Raw genomic sequence first — 22,500 nt, 5'->3', positions numbered from 1 at the left:
TCATCCATTATTGCATAATAGAAGTCTTAAAGGGACAGTAGCAAAAACTGCCTGTTTATTTCTAATGCTTACAGGGAGCCTGGAAAATAGTCATGATAAACTGCTTTGGTGCAAGAAACATTATATATGGATTTCAGAGGGGGAAAATCAACAAAAGTGTTGATAATTATATGTGCACCTGAATTTAAAGGGATAGTTCACTCCTAAATAAAGATTTTGTCATTGTCTATTGAGAGTTACAGCACAGTCAGTAAATTTTGACTTAATTTGGTTCTGTTCCTCACACAAAGCTATCGTATGACTTCAGAAGGCTTGAAATATAGTGATAGATTTTTTTGTGATACTTTTATGGTTCTTATATGTCCTTTTAAAAAGCTTGAAAGCATCAGTCCACTTTCATTGTAAATGTAAATGTGCAACCAGTATGATTCTTCTAAACTTTTAATTTTGTGTTCTACAAAAAAAAAAAAAAAAAAAAAAAGCTTATAGGTTTCAACACAACAGCAAATAAACGACGGCAATTTTTTATTTTGGTGTGAACTATCCCTTTAAAAACGGCTAATTCACACTGATTGTGATTAAATTTAAAATTAAAGTCACTCAATCTGACAATCTTTGTCCTCATGAACCCAAACTCTTTCCGTAGCACATCCTAAATGTTGAGCCATCATGGCTAAACATGATGATTCACTGCTAATTGCATAATCACCAGTTGTGATAATTGTAATTGATGAGTGTATAATTGCTAATTGCTAGTCTTTACTGGAGTCTCCTGCCTCATGCTGTCTTATTGTCACATTTTACACCGACTCTTCTTGATTTCTTTGTGCCCCTCTTGACCCGCACACACAAGTTGCACGTGTGTGAAAACACACTCACAGATTCTGAAAATTACGTTTTTCAAATTAATTATGGGATCCAACCACAGATGCTTTTGGCAGTCATGCATTTGATTTATTTTTTATTTTTTTCCGTTTGTGCGAATGAGAAATTAGTCAGTGAATGAATGCTGGAGTGTGTTTAATGTAAAAGCTAAATTATACCTTTGAAATTTGGCAGATCGCTGCTTTAAGTTTTGGGACTAAGAAGTATCTTAAAGTTCTCTGCGCTTTGAAGCTGTAATTATAAAGTACTAGAAGACGTGCAGTGCTGAGCTCTGCTTTTACAGACTCGAAGAAGAAATTACTGTAAACTTTTCAAAGAATTACTATTGGGCTCGTGTCAGACACGGCTGGTTCAACTATATGGACACTTCTGGCCTTTTGAGCTTTCTTAAAACACACTTTCAATAGCAATGTCCGACTGTGGAGATACACTACCATTCAGAAAGATTTATTTATTTAAATGAATGCTTTTATTCATTAAGGAGGGACAATGTTACAAAAGATTTCTATGAAAAATAAATGATGTTCTTTAGAGCTTTCTATTCATCAAAGAATCATGAAAAAAAAAAAACGATCACGGTTTTCCACAAAGATATGAAACAGCACGACTGTTTTCATCATTGATAATAATCAGAAATGTTTCTTGAGCAGAAAATCATCATATTAGAGTGATTTGTGAAGGATCATGTGACACTGAAGACTGGAGTAATGATGCTGAAAACTCAGCTTTGATCACAGGATATAAATTACACTTTACAATATATTCACATAGAAAACAGTTATTTTAAACTGTAATAATATTTCACAATATTACTGTTTTTACTGTATTTTAGAGTAAATAAATGCAGCCTTGGTGAGCAGAAGAGACTTCTTTCAAAAACCGACCTCAATCTTTTGATTGGTATACAGGAGAAATGAATTTTCCTGAAGCAATAAATGTAATTTCAATTTCAAAAGAGAACGTTTTAAACTGTAATTGTTACAGAATGTTTTAGAAATTCACAGTTCAAAAGATCAAGGTAAATATGATTTCTCATGAAAGCCTTTTAATATTTCTCAGTTATCCATCTTAATTAATATCAATATGATTTTATGCAGCACAAACATTGCTGTCATATGTTGTCTGGACTTCTGAGACTGATGCTGGATCAGTGATGTGGAGGCGTCCCGTGCATATTAACATCATGCACACGTGTGTGTGTGTGTGTGTAATTGATGTCTAGGCGCTGCAGTTGACGGGTTAATGGTGTGATGTTGGAGGTAATCTATGTGTTCTCTCGTTAAGAGATGATGAAGTACTCTGAGAGGTACGTAAAAATGTTCAAATCAAACATGATGAGGATGATAATGGTGATGATGCTTTCGTCTAATAAGTCATTATACCCTTGACAAATGAGGGCTGAAATGGTTCTTCATCTTGTGTAAATTCATAAGGAAATGCTTGTTGTCTCTTGCAGAATTACAGGGATTTATCTTTGCGTGATTATCCGGCCATATGCGAGACAGTCTGTGTGCAATTCATTCATGTTTTCAGTCCTGATGCTGCAGGAAAGAGAAAGAAAAAAACAAAATCGCGCATTTTTTTGTCTCCAATAAGATTCTGAACAGATCAGATACCAACTCAAAATATCTTTTTTGGGTAATAAATCATTTTTAATGTCAGTAGTATTTGACTCTTGTGTTTTGAGCGGCTCAACATGTCAAGTTCTGGCTCAACCAATGGCATGAGTTTGGGGTGGGACTATTTTTTTGTCTGACCAATGAGGGGAGTTGTTTTGCGACTGTCTAGTGGTTCAGAAATGACAGACTTCAGCTTTAAAGTTGAGACATGAGTAGACTTGAATAGTGCTGTTGGGAAGCAGCATTAATTAAAGCGATCAGATCAGCAGATGCTCTGCCTTTTTTTTAACATGTCCTGTAAGCATCACACACTCTTTCCTTGCGTTCACTGGCTTGTGTTCTTCGTATGTGAGAGCTCCAGTGCTGATGGAGCCACTGAAGGCCATGTCTTTGAAAAAAGAGAGAGACACAATTGCTTTTAGACAGCGAGCGCGGGAGACGATTGTATCAGTATTGATTCCTGTAGTGTTGCTGTATTCTGCATGAAGTTCATGAGGCAGCGGCAGAAGAGGACTGAACGAACGGCAGACTCCACATGATGCTTATAGAGCAGCTTCAGGATGACATAATGCCTACTATTTTCAAAGAAAGTATAAATGTGTGCAGAATGCAAATTTTCCTTCTACATTTGACTAAATGTGCAGCATGCAACAGCACGCAGAATATTGGATCCCACAATGCTACAGTATAAATGAATGCTATACTGAATTAAATGCCAAATGTGATACTAGTATCAGTGTGTGTTGCATGTTGCATAGTGTTTTACATAATACCGCCTACAGTTTTTAATTCCTCAGTGTCAGTAAATCTCATGAAGAAATGCCTGGCTCATATTTCACCTCAAAACCAATAAAAATAAATAAATTTTGCATGTAAAGAAAGCCTATTTTTTTAAGAACCATTAAGATTGTTTTCTTTTATTAATGGGAAAAAAAATGCAGTGATGAAATTAATAAATTAATTGACCTTTTAAAATTGAAATCAGCCTAAATTAAAGGCAATGTACAGCAAAAACGATTTTTACGCATAAATAATTAATTTGTTTAGCATTGTATTAGGCTTCTTATTTTTGAATCAGAGATTAAGGTGTTTAATAGTGATTATATCTGTTTTATAATGCTTAATAGTGATTAAGGTGTTTAATAATGATTATATATGTTTTATAATGTTTAATAGTGATTAAGGTAGTAATTCTTTGAACGTTTAAAGTAATATCTTCTTCTTCATGAAAACCATCCAGACAGATCTAAAATAGAAACACTTATAATAGCCTTACCATAGTGAATCAGGGTAAGTATTGATGGTGGATTGACTCTTATATACTTTAGATTGTGGGCTGAAATATGACCCAGATCTGTTCTTGACACTTTTCACTCGTGTGTACTTCACAGTATGCAGGATTGCAATGCAGCCATTGACTTCTCTTCACCCAACACACTTTGATTTATAAAACATCCTTTGAGTCAAACATTAATGACTTGATTTGAATATAAAGGACTTTGTGTTTGATTTGAGTCGCAGCCGCTGTGAGTCTCTCTCCTCCCATCACAACTGGCATCAAACCCGCTTCACCCGCAGGCCTGTCTGCTCGTATTTCACATGGGCAGCAAGCGTCCCGTCAGGGTTTTCAGCGGTAACCTCCCCTCCAGTGTGCACTTGAATCTCAATGACGGCCCGAGTGTTGTTTCTGAGGTTTTCTGTGTGGTCTTTGCAGCTCTAACCCACATTATCCACAGGCACAGGTGCCCTCTCTATGGGGCCAGGTGGCGGCCCATTCTGCTCCCGCTCTTTCTAAATGAATCCGTAATTGGTTTGAGTCACCTGTGGAGAGGAGAATAGCAGGGGTGATGGGTCGGGTTAGTCGAGGTTGTGTTTGAATCTGACCTGGCTTCAGTAGTCCAGCACAGACTCAGAGCTGTCAGCAACCCTTTCCTCTTCATTTCTGACTCTCTCTCTCACACACACACTTTCTTGTCCATCTATCTTTATGAGGACATTCATTGACACAATGCAATCTCTAGCCGCTTACCCTAACCTTACCCATCACAACTAAGTGCCTAACCCGAACCCTGACCCTTAACCTCATCATAACCTTATCCCTAAAACCAAGTCTTGACCCTCAAACAGGCCTTTAAAGGCTCTCAGAAAGTGAGGACCGGCCAAAATGTCCTCACTTTACTCTCTTTGTCCTCACTCCAATGGTCTAAAACTCAAACTGGTCCTCACAAAGATAGTTGTACAAGTACACACACACACACACACACACACACACACACACACACACACACACACACACACACACACACACACACACACACACACACACAGTCCAGTACTATTTACAAAAGCATAAAAATAATGAAAAATGTTTCTTGAGCAGCAAATCATCATATTAGAATGATTTCTGAAGGATCATGTGACACTGAAGACTGGAGTAATGATGCTGAAAATTCAGCTTTGATCACTGGAATAAATTACACTAATATATATTCAAATTCAGAACAGCTGTTTTAAAGGGTAAATCATTTTTCACAATATTTCTTTTTTTTACTGTATTTTTTGATCAAATAAATGCAGCTTTGATGAAACATTTTGAAGATTAATTCATACTGTGTATGGCGTGCTAAAAATGTTAAAAATGAAACACTATGCACTATACAAAGCTAAATGTTTTGAACAGTAGTTTGCTAAATTTTTGTCACATGACCATTTTTACATTGGAATTATTTGAAATTACAGTGGAGTTATTTAGTTTTAATATGCAGTCCAGTTTTAAAATATTTTTAAGTCGACATGAAATCAAAATTGACCCTATTTACTCTGTTAGCGCATATTACAAGTCTTGTGGTGAACAACTGGAAATTCACTTGGAAATGCGTCACAACACTGGAGAAAAGTCATGTGCAACTTCCGGTTCACTGGGACTTTAACTTTTAGCAGTTCACTTAAATAAGTCTGGAAAAATCACAGTTGATATTATTTATGGTTTATTCATCAGACTTGAAGTGGAAGTTCATTGTGAGATACAGTATTCTGTGCATGTATTATTAAGCCATCCATGATGCACTGTACACACACTGCAGAACTGCCTCTAAGCGCGCCCGTAGTGAGTGTTGTGATGAGTGTGAAGCCGGTTGAGTATCTGCTATATTTTTCGCAGTATCGGATGCTTTGTTGCATTGGTGAGTTTATTAGACAGTTTTCCTCGAGAGCCATCATACTAATGTTTTTCTCCGCTTAAGTACTGGAACAAAGTTTATTTGCAGCTCTGCGGTTTCAACATATGGAGCAGAATTATTGATTGTAATGTTTTCTTATGTGTTGCGTGGCCCTTAAGTGTGTGCTGGATTGATGAGCTCATCTCTCTGCTGCAGGTGGTTGCGTTGAGCCAGCGCAGTAAGGAGGCGGAGTCTGCGTTCCTGGGAATATACAAACAGCTGATCGAGGCCCCAGGTGAGCTGCACACCTGCCACACACACACACACACACACACAGAGAGAGAGAGAGAGAGAGACCTGCAGAAACAAGGAACATTCATGACTCAAAGGAACACACCTAGCCTATAAGAAGTAACTTGGGGGGGGGGGGGGGGTGCATTTAACAATTAAACATCAGTTAAAAGCATCATATATCATGTATACAGGATTTTTCTTCCTCTTTTGAAGTGGATGAGTTTGATGTAGACACACACAACATAACAATCATGAGCTCTTTTGTTTTCTATGACCACCCATCTTTATACATAAACATACAGTTCAGTGTTATTTATATACAAGTATAGTATTTATTCAAAATTTTTATTCGCTTTTATGTTTAATTTTTCAGTTTTAATAAAAATTTTATCACATGCTTTTGTCCTTTTATTAATATTTCTATTTAGCTTTAACTCTTTTAACTTTATTTCAGTTTTAGTCAGTTTCATTCGTCAACTTCAACTTCTTTTATTTCAATTAGTTGGCAAGAAAACATTTCTAATTTTCATTAAAGATATAGGATATATAAGATTTATATTAAATATTAATATTTTATTTTATTTCAGCTTTACTCCAATTAACGACAATTATTTTTAATATGGAACTTCTTAGATAAGGACATCTTAAAGGTACAGTCACAAATGCTGACAATGTTTTTTCATCTCATATTTATATCTTCTCTTATTTCGGCTTTATTTTAATTAACAAACTAATAATTTTATCATTAGTTAACAATAACAACACTGATTTAGTCACTTAGTCCACTGTATTTAAGTGCACATTTCCATGAGCTCATTAACATATGACTGACATATAAACACTTTTTTTTATTATTATTTTTTTTATTACAGACAGAACAAGTAACAAGCATAGCATACAATATTACAAAACAAAGCGTGGCATTAACTGGTAACAGGGGATCCAAAAATTATATCAAAATATTTTAAACACGTTAATGACCAATTTCAGTGAAGACATAAAGCAATCAAATTCTACTCTAAACATTTTAAAGATTGGGGATGAATTTTTGTTTATGTATATAAAATTTTGCCAGCAGTATAAATAAATTAACAATGTATTCAAGACCTTTGTTAACATTGTTTTCATAATACACAATAATATCCTTTAATGTAAAAAGTATTTAATCTTTACTAAAACATATAAACACCTATCCGGCAACTTGGTTTGCTCTGATGAAGTCATATTGATATGGACGTCTTAAAGATACAGTAGCACAGACTGTCTGTTAGAAAATGATCATGTAAGTAAAACTAAATTATGAGTAATATAAGAGTATTATAATATAGTGTTTAAGAACGTGTAGAAAGTGCTTGTTGGAGTGGTTTGGGGTCGGGTGGGTCCATATGGTCTCAGGTTCTGATGACTGCAGTGGGCCAATCAGAGCTCAGCTGGATGTGAAATGTGGGATTGATGAGGCATGTGGAGCAGAGGAGAGACGATAAGAGCGAAAGAGACACAGACGGCAGAAAGAGGACAGGGGCCTGACGCTAGACCGTCCTATCAGAGATCACAGAAGGCTTGATGCCACTCTTTACACAGTCATTGGGTAATGGAAGCTTGTTCTGTAGAGATAAACTCTGTTCTCAAACCTAGGGAGCTGCCTACCTAGACAGCATTACAGGTGTCACAGGTGCACTCCTGACGAGACGGCTCTTTAACTCTTCCCCCGCCAGCATTTTATTTAAAAGTTGCCAGCCACCGCCAGCATTCTTCATCATTTTATCAAAATGGAATATTTTGTTGTATGAGTATCTGAACATGCAATATATCAAAAGAAAGAATAGAGCCTCGGCTTTTAAACAAAAACAGGTTTTTTTATCAACACTTCTATCAAACTTTTATCAACAAACTTATCAAATCGTATTTTTGTCAAAGACTGCATCCAGATGTGATTCAGAACGATGATCAAAACACAGATGGAGTAGATCGAGTCCATCATCACACTCAAAGCTTCACAGTCCTGTCGCTCGACATTTCATTCAGTAACATTAGACAGTTTTGATTAATCTGCTGTTTAATGTTGATGATCGCGTATTTCTGCTTACATATGTTATCGCCATAGACAGTAAAAGAAATGGACACAGCGACCCCATTGGATTCAACAGAGAAAAGTGAAGTCAATTAGAAGCACTCACTTCCTGATGGCTGAGCGTACCGCGCAGACTCAAACTGAGCTTGACGACGTAGATGTGACGTCTGTCTTCTAGTAGCTGTGCCGAGAGAAATCTGAATCATTCCCTTCCGAATCTTGCAGAGACGGAGAGTGTGAGTAGTAGGTGTCCATGAGCTAGGAGCAGGAGAAACTCTTGCTAAGTATTCTGATTAATTATTTTGTCATTTTGCCTCCACGTCCCCCCGATTGCCCTCGAGCTTCTCCTCCTGTCCATACGGTAATCTCTCTACTGTGCGACAGAGAGTCGCGTGGTTATGACGCAATCGTTAGCCTATTTTTACAAAAACTGCTTCTACGGGGCCATAACGCAAGATACAAGGTAATGGAGCCTTTTATACATTGTCGTGTTTCTTCAGAAATAAACAATGGACAAATGAAGTCTTTAAACGTCTCAGATGTAAAGTTATTCGCTGTCAAAGTGACGCCAAAATGAATGGGAGTCAATGGAATGCTAACAGCAGGTGATGGCTTGCTAACCAATGGCGGCTCCCGGGGAAGGTACGCTTTCCGGGTGCTGGATTACCCCCTTGGTTATGGCTTGTTTCTGCAGCTTCTTCACCTGTGTTTTGATCAGGAGATTCTGTACTCTTTCAGTTGATGTGTCATAGCGCCCCCTACCCTATAACAGTGAAAACACGGAAAGCTGTAAATTTAAAGAGTTAAAAAGGCAACTTAAAGGGATAGTTCACCCAAAAATGAAAATTCTGTCAACATTTACTCAACCTCAAGTCGTTCCGAGTTGTATGAATTTCTTCCTTCTGCTGAACACAGAATACAAACAGTTGTTGACTTCCATAGTATGGAAAAAAAAGTCATCAAATGTTTATTTACTGACATTCTTCATAATATCTTCTTTTGTGTTCGGCAGAAGAAATAAACTCATACAGGTTTGGAACAACTTGAGGGTTAGTAAATGATGACAGGATTTCAATTTTTGGGTGAACTATCCCTTTAAGGCAACATAACTAGACGGCAATCCCAGAATGCATTCTGACTGACTCAGTGAATAAATCCAAGATGGTGGATAAGGCAACCTATATGTCATTCAGTGCTGAAAAGTAATGATTTCTCAGTGTGATTTAAAGTGTATAATTGTAACCACTGTTTGTGTGTGCAGCATATGCTTATTAAAGTATTGCAGCGTTGATATGTGCAATTGAAATTGTGTTTTGTGCAAGCAGTGCTGTTTGGAGTAGAGCAGAGTGTTTCAAAACAGCCAAAAACCCAGTGAATAACTCCGTTTGACCTCGTCTGTGGCATTTATTATTATAAATTTTTTTTGGCTGGCTCATTTTGCACAAAAACACGTTCTGATTTGCATGCCACCAAGGGTGACTGTGGTTAAACGTGGCTAAGGTTTCCCCCCAAAGCCGTGGCCATCAGATGTCATCGGTCTCGTGTGATGCGAGCGTAACCCGGCGCTTGACCCTCCCTGTGAAGAGCTACATTTTCATCGGTATCGACCTCTGACGGATCTCGCCATCTGTGAGGGTGAGCCTGTTGTCTACAGCAACCTATTAATCTGTTCCTTCCTCTGGCTTTGAGCAAGGTCACCCCCCCCCCCATCCCGGGGAATGAACCGTTGCAGGTGCATAAAGGACAGTAAACCCGCTCAGCTTCCAGAAACACCAACATGCTTGTGGATTGTTGATCCAACATGCTTGTGTTCATAATCAGAGCACAAACACAATCTGTCTTTACTTGTATAGCAAAGTGCCACAAATCAACAATTATAAAAAACCTGTTTTAAATAGTTACATGCAAACCACTAATCTCACGCCAATTCCTACGTATTTTACGAGGTGGCTAATTCGTACAAATTCATACGACCTCACTCGTACAAATTTGTACAATGCCTTAAATAATGAGGCTTACTTTTCTAGAGAGAATCTACGAATTAATACGAATTGGGCAACTCGTAAAATATGTAAGATTTAGCAAAAATCGTACATATTTTACGAGTTGCCCAATTCGTATGAATTCGTACGAATGGCCTACGCCTGACCCCGCCCCTAAACCTGCCCATCACTGGGGTTTACACAAATTGTATGAATTCGTACGAGTGTGTGCGAGTTAGTGTGTGCATGCGCATGTGAGTTTGTGTGTATGTTTGTGTTTGAGAGTGTGTTTGTACGTGCATGTTTGTGTGTGTGTGTGTGTTTGTGTGTGCACTGTGCGTGCTTGTGTGGGAGAGTGTGTTTGTGCTTACGTATTTGTGTGAGAGTGTGTGTGCGTTTGTGTGTACACGTGTGTGTGTGTGTGTGTATACCAAAATAAAAAATCTTTGTATACTTCTCATAAAATGTTATTAGGGTTAGTATTGTTGGTTGTGGTGAAAATGACATCATAATTTTGGGTACAAAAAACTTTTTCAAAATATATTGTGGTGAAAAAATGTTTCACAATAAAAATTTAAAATATTTATTAAATTTCTTTAAATAAATATTCAAATATTCAAATGAGTTGCCGAATTCGTTAGCCTGGAAATCCAGACCTAAATCTGAAAGATTAATGGTCTGGCATCGTCTAATGAAAATCGTCCAGCTCGAGGGGCGGCACCAAGCATGTGTTTGAAAATCTCACTTCATGCAATTGGATAACACTACGACCAATCACAACAAGCCCCATACGCTTAGCTACCAGCGGAGCTAACTGGTAGATTAGACTCTTGCCGTATCCGGTCGGCAAAACGGCAAAAAACGCCCTTCTTGCAAAGGAACGATTCGAGCGCCGTCTTCTGTTCCTCTTTTAGATAAAAAGCCAAGTCTAACTCGTTCATTGTAGCGGCCAAAGCCGTTTCCATCCATAGCCATCTTGCAATGTTTACTAATCACTTCGACGTCGCAGCGCTGTCGTCATCTCTCCTCTGGCCCGCCTATATCAGATAACCCGATGTGATTGGTGCAGCTCGGATACAGGGGCATATTTAATGAGCATCATTACTCGACACCAGAGTAACTCGCTGAGCAAATTCAACTTGTGCTCTCGCGAGAACTCTGGATTACCAGGGTACTAATTCGTATGAATTCGTACGAATGACCTACGCCTGACCCCGCCCCTAAACCTGCCCATCACTGGGGTTTAGACAAATCGTATGAATTCGTATAAATTGGTCGTGACTGAGATAGCGTTGGAATTTCTGAAAAATACTTTTATTTTCCAATAAAGATGAGTTGTCAGATCAGGGCTGGACGATAGGATGATATAAAATGATAATCCTCTGAATTGTAAGAAAAACTCTTTAGAAAAGTAAGCCTCATTATTTAAGACATCATTCATGCCACAATCAGTGTGGGATGAATTAAGTGCTAAAGTTTAATATGTAAGGTTAGGGTTGCCTTAGTAATAATATCCCGTTTTATGTGATCATGTCATAATCATGATTCTATAGTTACTGTACCTGTAATATTTATTCCCCAGTACTGTGTTATGATTCTCTCCATGAGGTTCTCTTCAGATAAACTTGTATCTGACCGCTGTCTTTAAAGCGTTAGAGTCCTGCGACCGCTGCTTTAATGCGCCGCTTGTACAGTATTGATAAAGTTAACACAAAACATGCTGCTCATCTGTTTATCTACAAAGAGTTGAGTTTGTCTTTTCACTGCAGGAGGAGGCGAAGGGAAAATGCTGATGTTTCCTTTACGGTCTACATGCTAATCGCTCTGTGTGTGTATCTCTTTCTGTCTGATATCAACGTGATGATGGCTCCCCGTTTCCACGTTCTTATGTTTTGCTCTGTTTTGCGGTTTCGTCAGCAATTATTGAATCCCTGATTGTTCAGCTGTGTATAATTATGAAAAAAATAATTGTAAAACAGATGTGTTTCTCCAACTCTAGCACTTTTGGCCCTGTGGATGTTTAGAAAATAAACTTGCACTTTCAGTAGTTTATTTAATTTGTCTACTACTAATGTGCGACATCGATTTTTATTTTATTTTTATTTCCATCATTCCATCATTGGTGTTGGAAATGACATTTTAAACATTCCTGTCCAACTTTTTTTTTCTTGCTAAGAGTAATTTAATAATTTTATGTATCCTGAATATACACAATTAAATATTTTAAGTTTTGCATATTGTGACAAAAATTAAATTACAGCCTAATTGGAAATGAAAATAACAATTTTATGTAAAAAACTTTTTATTTATTATAAATATTTTCTACAGTTTATTTCATTATTTGACCATAGTTATAATTTGAAATTGTTTTTATGGTGAATTTTCATGTGTTAAGATTGAGAATGTATCACGAACAAAGTTAAAACTATAAAATCAATACATAAAATACATTTGAGTATTAAAGGTCCCGTTCTCAAAATACCCAACAGATCATTTTTTACAGCATGTTTAAATTGACATTTTTTGGGGCTCAGAAAAACGAGCCGTTTCAGTGTGTCCCCTTTAAATGCAAATGAGCTGCTGCTGGACGACACAGGGGGCGGAGCTTCATGAGCTCGCGCTCAGTCTGTCAGGAAAATTTCATCTCACGGAATGATGATAATATCAGAAACTCTCAGTAACGGCGTTCATTTCGAGTCGGACAATAATGTCTACAGAGTCAGAGTGCTGTATAGAGATGAAACAGGTATGGTTTAGTAGTTTAATTACGGTTATTATAACGTATTTGTCATCTGCTTGTAGGCTATGTATCCATTTTTTATTAATAGCCTACAAGTCTGCTGTCTGAATGATGATCAAACATATACTGATGAGTTTAATAAAGTTTATTGTACATCACACAAAAGATGAAGCGTCAGTTTTACTTCAGAAAATCACCGTAAGAGCTGAGTAAACACAGTAGCCTAAGTTATAAGAAGTGCGCAAGTAGCCAGTAGAGTTGAGGGAGCATTCCTGTGGGCGGAGGTTAGTCAAGAAACGGTTCTGGTGATGTCACTAATGCAGGATGTAGAGGGGTGTAGTCCAATCGAGCCGTTTTTTGTAGTCAACTTCTGTTAAATAAAATATCTCGCTTGGCATTGAACTTTGAGCTTTATAATTTTACAGATATTATTTATGCTCTAACAGCAACATTACACACTAACTAAAGTTTGGAATCGCATGCAACGGGACCTTTAAAAATAAAATGACAGTGGCATTCATATGACAAAACGAGTTAGTTATTTCTGTTAGTATTAATAAAAATCAACCTTTGAAGTTGAAGAAACACCTGCAAATGCGCTATATATATATATATATATATATATATATATATATATATGCTATATAGTGTGTGTGTGTGAGTGTGAGTGTGTGTGCATGCGCATGTGAGTGTGTGTAAGTTTGTTTGCGAGTGTGTTTGTGTGTGCGTGCTTGTTTGTGTGCGCTGTGTTTGAGAGTGTGTTTGTGCGTGCATGTTTGTGTGTGTGTGTGTGTGTGAGAGTGTGTGTGTGCTTGTTTGTGTGTACATGTGTGTGTGTGTGTGTGTGTGTGTGTGTATACCAAAATAAAAAAATATTTGTATACTTCTCATAAAATGTTATCAGGGTTAGTAGTGTTGGTTGTGGTGAAAATGACATCATAATTTTGGGTACAACAAACTTTTTCAGTATATATTGTGTGGTGAAAACTTTTTCACAATAAAAATGTAAAATATATATTTTTAAATAAATATTCAAATGTCATTACTTGTCATAGTTGTAATTAAAAATATTTTTATGCAGAATTTTCATATTTTGGAATTGAGAATGTATCTGGGACAAAGGTAAACGATAAAAGCAAAATATAAAGGACATTTCAGTATTAAAAATAAAATGATAGTAGAATTCACAACACAAAAAAGATCTATTTCTGTTAGTGTTGATAAAAATCAACCTTCAGGACATAAAAGCGCTTGCAGTTAAAGAAACATGTTCCCGAAAGACATATAGTGTGTGTGTGTGTGTGTATGCGTTCACTAAAATAACGTTTTTTTTGTTGTTGTTTTTTTTTCATAACAAATTTAAACATTTTATTTCTTTGTCTGTTTCCACGATTGGCAACTTCCTCAGATCTGGCACTGGTAGCTCTTGAGTTTTGGCTCTTAAGGGAAGGTCTGTTGTCTGGTTTCTAAAAGCGTCCGACTCGGAGCGTCTCTGTTCTCAGGTGAGTCTTCTGGGAGGCTCGCGGCTCACCTGATGTTGTTAACAGGCCATATGTTACACGTTCCCCATCCGAATCCCCTGCAAGAACAGTCATCAGAGCCTTCGCCAGCCGCAAATAACACACCTCTCGGTTATGTGTTTTTAGCGCCGTCGTATTCATGCCCCGCGGTCATATGGATGCTCTCCGTTTTCTGCATCCGCTTACTGGAGGAAAAGCGGGTAAAGTCAAAGTTAGTCCCTCCTGAGGAGCGTGTGCTTGTACTGTCACTCAAAGGCGTCTCTGAATCCGTCTCACCTGGAGAGGCTGTTGCCAGGGGCGTCGCCGTAAGACACGCGCCGCGGGTGCGCGCTTTACCTCTGCCTGTGTTTTTGTACCCATAATCCCCCTGTGCCCCCCTCCACACCTCTCCCTCCACCGGTAACCTCCCCTGCACACCTCCACCAGTACCCCTGAGGCAGTGTCTTGCTCTTTTCATGTCAGTCGAGGGCTCTGGATCTTCTGAAATCTCTGCATGTAGACCAAAACGAGCTCTGTTTGAGAGGACCGAACTTTAGCCGGCTCTGAAGACGCCTTTGTCATGAAAGACCCTGTAAACCTGCCGCTTTCTCTAATGAATGCTAGTGCTATTGCGCGGGCTAGTGGTGACCAGCGGTACTGCGCCACACTTCAGCAGGTGAACTTATTTACTCATCTTTAAACCTGAAAGCCTGGCTGACTTCACACGGTACGGTAGGCTATTCATAAACGCTTTGAAAGTAACCATCCAGACCACTTTACTTATACAGTACTGTCAGGCTCCAAATAGGACAAAAAAGCTCCTTTAAAGTGTTTTGAAAGTAGTTCATACGACTCTTGCGCTATATTCCAAGTTTTCTGAAGTCATTTGATGCTTTGTTTTGAGGAACAGACCCAAATTTAAGTCATCATTCACTGTTAATCTTCCTCCGTATAGGCTAGCACTCAAATCATTTGGGTTAAATATGGCATTTGGCATCACTGATGTCAAACATGGGTTTTTTTTCCCCATTTTGAAAGAAAATATGAAATTTGAGAGCTGTGAATCAGCAAATTACGACTTAAATTTGGGCTTTAACTTTCGTTTCGCATACTTTCAGGCTCCAAATAGGACAAAAAAAGGTAATTTAAAGTGTTTTAAAAGTAGTTCATACAACTCTTGCGCTATATTCCAAGTTTTCTGAAGTCATTTGATGCTTTGTTTGAGGAACAGACCCAAATTTAAGTCATCATTCACTGTTAATCTTCCTCCGTATAGGCTAGCACTCAAATCATTTGGGTTAAATATGGCATTTGGCATCACTGATGTCAAACATGGGTTTTTTTTTCCCCATTTTGAAAGAAAATATGAAATTTGAGAGCTGTGAATCAGCAAATTACGACTTAAATTTGGGCTTTAACTTTCGTTTCGCATACTTTCAGGCTCCAAATAGGACAAAAAAAGGTAATTTAAAGTGTTTTAAAAGTAGTTCATACAACTCTTGCGCTATATTCCAAGTTTTCTGAAGTCATTTGATGCTTTGTTTGAGGAACAGACCCAAATTTAAGTCATCATTCACTGTTAATCTTCCTCCTTATAGGCTAGCGCTCAAATCATTTGGGTTTAATATGGCATTTGGCATCACTGATGTCAAACATGGGGTTTATGTCCCCATTTTGAATGCAAACATCATATTTGAGAGCTGTTAATCAGCGAATGATATGATTATGAATCATATTAACCTCTTTTTGGTGCTTTTATGATGTTTTTTGGTCATTTTTGGAGTCTGACAGTGTGCATCTTCATTCAGTGTTGATCAGCATCTCCTTTAGTGCTCAAGAAATTCAAGTCATACAGGTCTGGAAAGACATGATGGCCAGTAAATGCTTGTGAACTGTGGCTTTAACCATTCAAGAATTCAAAGTTCATGACAGTTTGAGATGTAATTTATCATCCGTGTATTGAAACGCTTACAGCGGGATGTAGTTTTCACCCTGGTATAGTTCCCTCACGCATCTGTAAGCCTCTTTATGTCACTGTTTTCATGGAAGAGTGACAGTATTTTGTGTAGTTCATTATTTTCCTCCAGACTGAAGGTGAAACTCACATGAAATACTGTAGTTTTGCTCCCTAAAAAAAACAATATGCTCAGACTTACCCTTTCATCTAGAAAATAAAGAAACATTGTATTCTGGTTGTTTATGGTCCCGAGGTCCTCTGGGACCGTGTCACATGTTTCATTAGTAGTTCACACTCTGGGTGTCTTATTGTTGAAGATGTGACTCTTTCAGGGGATTTTTCGCTAGAGATCCGTGTGTGTGTGTGTGTGTGTGTGTGTGTGTGTGTGTGAGAGAGAGAGAGATCTCTGTGGGCCGCTAGAGATTATGTACTGATGATTTGTAAGAGCAGTAATAAACACAAAGCCCAGGAGATGTTTGAGATGTTTAATAATGCATTATGTTCATAAAAGTGCTGCCCGGCCAATGAGTCCCTATAGAGAACAAGCCCACAGGGAGAAAACTGAAGTGTGTGTGTGTGTGTGTGTGTGTGTGTGTTTGAGAAGGTGAATTATATAAGGCTTCACGTGTCTCAGAGCATCTTCCAGTACACTATATCCTCTTGACAGACCGTCATGGAAATAATGGCATTTTTAAGTGCCTTGCCTGATGAAATAACGGTAAATTATATTAAGAAATAGTTTGTGTGCATGGAAATGTGACTGAATACAGTTTCCTCAAAGTATTTGGACATATAAATGCCTTTGCATTAAATATCAAAATATAAAACAAAAAATTTACTCCAGTAATAAAAAATAAATAAATTCTAAACATCCTTAAAACAAGCAAAATTATGTCAGATTATGTTTTGAATTGAGCTTATTTTTCTCAGCTCATTTGAACTTTTCGTTTCAAAGAACTGATTCAACAAACCGATTCAGTTATTCATTACACGCTCTAAAACGCTCCAATAAGCCAAAGCTATGCACAACACATTATGCTCTTTACTTTTTTTGATCAAGCTTTATGAATAAGTTTTTTTCTTGCAATTGTAAGTGTCCCAGTTCAGTTCAAAGATCAGCTCATAAAATGAAGTCATTTAGGACCAAACCAAAATTTGCATTTAATTAAGCAATAATAAAATTCGTTAACACCAGACGATCTTCAGTTCAGTGAGTCTGTGAGATGTTGGTTTTGATTCACTGAAAAGATTCAAAATAACAACTCATACACACTGTATTTGCAAGTCAGTCTTGTTTTAAGGATGTCGAGCCAAAATGTTGTCACATGTTTTGCTTGTAAAGTGTGTAAATGCATCTTTGAAATCAATGGCACTTGCTCTGATATTCTGATTCAGACATTTGAAGTGTCTTTTTTTAAGTTCAGTCTCTCACAGGTGGTGAATAGGACTTGTTTTGCACCACATTTGTTCATATAAAGCCATCGGTCCTCATGACTCAGATTCACGTGGCACTAGACGTCACCACTCCTGAAATCGTCCTGGTGGCCTTCGGTTAATATTCCAGAGTTAACACGAATGCTTGGCCTCTCTCGGCCGATCCGTTGGCTTTCCTCTTGTTTGTATCCTTCATCTTTTATTGAGATCACTCGTCTCTCGCGGAGCCTCACGCAGCTGCTCCTCTGCGCCGCTTTCAAGCGCACTTCACAGCTGATTCTTATTGATGTTTGTCCGACTGTGTCCTTCACAACGCCACTAAAACAAAAAGGCTTTGAGAGGCAAGTTTGTCTTTCAGCGCACGCAGTCGTAGGAAGAGACGCATCTCTCTCTTTACCTCGTTCGCTCTGCACGTTATTACTTTCTTCATCAAGGCTTTTTGCAAAAGCATTTATTATGTGACTGCTCGAGTATGAAGGGCAAAGAAATGTTGAATGTTAAAATGAGAGGAATTTAAGTTTCAATGATGTTTTTCATGGAACATTTAAGATCAGGTCACAGTGTTCCCATGGTTGTGCACAGACAAAAACGTTAAAATACGTCACATTGGTATCGGAGGAAAATTTCAGATTATTGTGAGATGTTGTGTGATGTATACTGTGGTACTGAACGATTTCAGATAGATAGATAGATAGATAGATAGATAGATAGATAGATAGATAGATAGATAAGAACCATGTCTGGTACTTTTTGGTAGTGTTGTATTAATGGATGAGTTGAATCTTTTGCTGGAAGTGAAGAAGGAAGCTGTAGTTACACTTAAGTTTGTATTATTGTAATGTAATCCTCATCTAAATTCGCCTTATATCCATATTAATCTGACTGATGTGTAAATCATGAGGAATTTATGGGGTTTTAAATCCAAATATACTAAATCCAGATGTTTAGTGTAATAGTTTTGCCCTCTCTCTCTCTCTCTCTCTCTCTCTCTCTCTCTCTCTCTCTCTCTCTCTCTCTCTCTCTCTCTCTCTCTCTCTCTCTCTCTCTCTCTCTCTCTCTCTCTCTCTCTCTCTCTCTCTCTCTCTCTCTCTCACTCTCTCCCTTTCTCTCTCTCTCTCTCTCTCTCTCTCTCTCTATCCCTCTCTCACTCTCTCACTCTCTATCCCTCTCTCCCTTTCTCTCTCCCTTTCTCTCTCTCTCTCTCTCTCTCTCTCTCTCTCTCACACTCTCTCCCTTTCTCCCTTTCTCTCTCTCCCTTTCTCTCTCTCTCTCTCTCTCTCTCTCTCTCTCTCTCTCTCTCTCTCTCTCTCTCTCTCTCTCTCTCTCTCTCTCTCTCTCTCTCCACACACACACACACATATATAGTTCTCTAAATATACTTGGAATAAATTGCCACTTTTTGTTTAGCTTAAAGAAGAAGTTGACTTGTATTTCTTGTATGATTTGTGTGAAACACTAGAGTTCATCCCCAGCAGCTCGTCTGACAACAGACAAGAGACAGTTTTTGAACTTTGCGCATCCACTTGATAGCCAAAAAAGACGTGCCACTTTTTGAGTGTGTATTTGAGAGGTACAAGAAAAAAAGAAAAAAAAACTTAAAGCGCAGCCTTGTAAATTAATTTGTTCGTGTTGTACGATGGGCGCACAGCTGGTCTCATTAGCATGCACACAACAAATAATTATAGCAAAGCTTTTTTTGCAGTCGGCGCTAGGCTAATGGGCTTGCTGGGTTAATTATGTCAGAGCGTAATTACAGAGGGCCCAGAGAGACGCGCGTGCTCCCCGCTGCTAATGACGGTGTAGCGCTGACAGGGCCGAGACAGACCGCCCTGACACACACCTGCTCACGACCGGAGTGAGCTTCAGGAGCGCGCGCTCTCGTCTGCAGGACGCGGGACGGGGATCGATGGGGTTGGGTCATCAGTCGGGGGATGTTGCATCAGGCGCGGAGAGTTTAGGCCGTCGTTTTATCAGGTGTGAGGGAAGATAAACTCTCATGAAAAGCATCTTAATTAGAGATGAAAGCAGGAGACGAAAAAGTGCAACACAGTTCGGAAAAAAATGTCATAAAGTATCATGAAGTTTTGACTCGATGTTGAAGTCAACATGTTCACATCACACCAATGAGACACACACACCTAAGAATCTGCAAATTACTGATGTGAAGATCCTCACTGTTTATTATTGAGAATCTGAAGTAGTTCTTGGTGACCCGTTCAAATACCGTCCAAATGTTATTGAAAGAGTCTCTTCTGCTCACTAAGGCTGCATTTATATGATCCAAAATACAGTAAGATTAGTTATATTGTGAAATATTATTACAATTTAAAATAGCTTTTTTTCTATGTGAATATATTTTAAAATGTAATTTATTCCTGTGACCAAAGCTGTATTTTCAGCATCATTACTCCAGTCTTCAGTGTCACATGATCCTTCAGAAATCATTCTAATATGATGATTTGATGATCAAGAAACATTTCTGATTATTATTAATGTTGAAAACAGTTGTGCTGCTTCATATTTTTATGGAAACCTTGATTAAAAAAAAAAAAAAAAAAAAATCTGGATTCTTTGATGCACAGAAAGTTCAAAAGAATAGCATTTATTTGAAATAAAAATTCGGTAACACTTTACTTGTCTAATTTTTTTATTTTTTTAAATGCATTAACTACATAACTAATAATGAGAAATACATTTGTTACAGCACTTTTTAAACTTTTTTAATGTTAATAAAAATACAGTCATGTTAGTTCACAGTGCATTCGTTAATGTTAAGAAACTTTCAATTTTAATAATATATTAGTAAATGTTGAACTTTAACTAAGATCAATGCTGTAGAAGTATTGTTCATTCTTAGTTCATGTTAACTAACTAATGAAACCTTATTGTAAAGTGTTACCAAAAACTCTTTTGAAACATTATAAATGTCTTTACTGTCACTTTTGGTCAATTTTATTCATCCTTGCTGAATTAAAGTATATATAAAGAAAACGTATTGACCCCAAACTTTTGAACAGAAGTATATGTTTATACACTTTGGCAGATGCTTTTATCCAAACTGATTTACATTTTATTCAAGTTTTTGTTGTATCACTTCATGCATTCCCTATAAATCGAACTCATGATATTAGTGTGCACGTACCGTGCAGTTTGAGCTTCAGGAACACAGGCTGGGTTCACACACAGATTAGTGTTCACTGCATGCTGTGCACTGGATACTTCTTTTTGAAATCGTCTATGAATCGATATTCGGCATGCAGTGATGGAGAGTAGTGTGCGACATCATCGTCGTGTGACCTCTTATTGTGCATGTTTGATGGTTTCCAGTTGTCATCTCAGAATTAAACACTGTTTTGGCTTTACTTCTGGTAATTCAGTAAAGAAGAATTAGGTTGTGTATCAGTTCATCCAGCTGAAATAGCACCAGTATGGTTATGTGTGGGATAACATACTACCAGAAACATTCCCCAACCGCTTTATTCTCATATTAATGTTCTGTACACATGTTGAAATTGATTATTTTGTTTATTTGTGTGCGTGGTTATGATTGATAACAGTCTATAAGGGGGGTTGCTGGTATTAGTTAACATGACCTGAAGGCAAACATCCAATCAAGCGTAATGAAGTTATGGAGAAATGAGAAAACGAGCAGTGTATGTACATGGACTGTTAAAGGACAGATTCATTAAAGATAATCGGCGATCTGTGATGTCCAAACCCAGCGCGGGCCTCAACGACACTCGTCCTCCTTTACCTGCCATTAACACTTAATTTAATCAGGGGATGATTGCATGTGATTTGAGAGAATATGTTTGGCACTCTCTAATAGCCGCCGTAATCAACATGAATAAACTTTACAGCACAAAGCAAATTGGACTGAATGAACGTGACAATTATTTTAGTATTGCAGCTCTGACATCTTTTTTTATGGGGAAAACAAATTAGCATGCGATGAAAACTGATTTTCCAAAGTCTTTCCTCCATAGACATCATATTCACTTATACTTGGAGTTTAAGATAAAATATATTTTTCCACCCAAAAAATAAATAAATAAAAATATCTATCTATATCTATATATATCTATAATATATATATATATATATATATATATAGATAGATAGATAGATAGATAGATATAGATAGCGCATATATATATATATATATATATATATATATATATATATATATATATATATAATTATTATTAAATTATGCTAATTGGAGAATAGAGTAAATGCAGTAAAATTTGAGTCAGTATCTTTGGGTGGTGTATTATATATGGAATATTATGGTATTTACATTTTTACTCCAAGAATACCCTGTTGTCAAAAAAAGCATGATAGTAACATGGGACTTTTTAAGGACCTTGGAGTACCATATATATACCATGGTACATAAAAGTAAAAAAAAAAAAGCTTTGGTGGCACCATGATAGAATGATGGTTTATGGTAATTTTATGGTACAGTATAAGGTAATATACCATGATACTGAATTCATGTACTTCAGGATTTACTTGGCTTTCTATATATTTCCAAAATACCATAGTATTTGTAATATCACGTAAATAGCACGGTATACTTCAAAAGTACCATCCAAAAATCAGATGGTAATGCTGTTATTTTGAAACTTACCATGGTACTGAAATTCATGTTTTTCAGTATTTACTGGACATATAACTTCATGGTCTTTCCTAGAATATCATCATGGCATCTACTGATGTACAGCTAAAAACCGGAAATACTATGGGACCATGCCAGGAAAAATAAATATATATTAAAATGTTGTATTGCTTTGTACGTGCGCAAAAAGAAATATCCCTTTTGATACTGTGTTATTGGTTTCTTTCCCTGAAAATTAAC

General features: G+C 37.3%; 1 protein-coding gene across 1 annotated transcript in view; it reads left to right on the top strand.

The window, feature by feature from the left end:
* The window catches only part of cux2b (cut-like homeobox 2b), a gene marked incomplete at its 5' end in the record, with an annotated part of 152,519 nt that overhangs the window by 97,889 nt on the left and 32,130 nt on the right, over positions 1–22,500 (top strand). Inside the window, one exon of the mRNA XM_081348362.1 lies at positions 5,879–5,957. Within this exon, the coding sequence (XP_081204488.1) occupies positions 5,879–5,957 (79 nt within the window). The remainder of the gene's footprint in view (positions 1–5,878; positions 5,958–22,500) is intronic.

This window comes from Scardinius erythrophthalmus (assembly GCF_964197995.2).
Source record: "Scardinius erythrophthalmus genome assembly, chromosome: 20".
Lineage (NCBI taxonomy): Eukaryota > Metazoa > Chordata > Actinopteri > Cypriniformes > Leuciscidae > Scardinius > Scardinius erythrophthalmus.
This window is presented reverse-complemented; position numbering and strand designations above follow the sequence as displayed.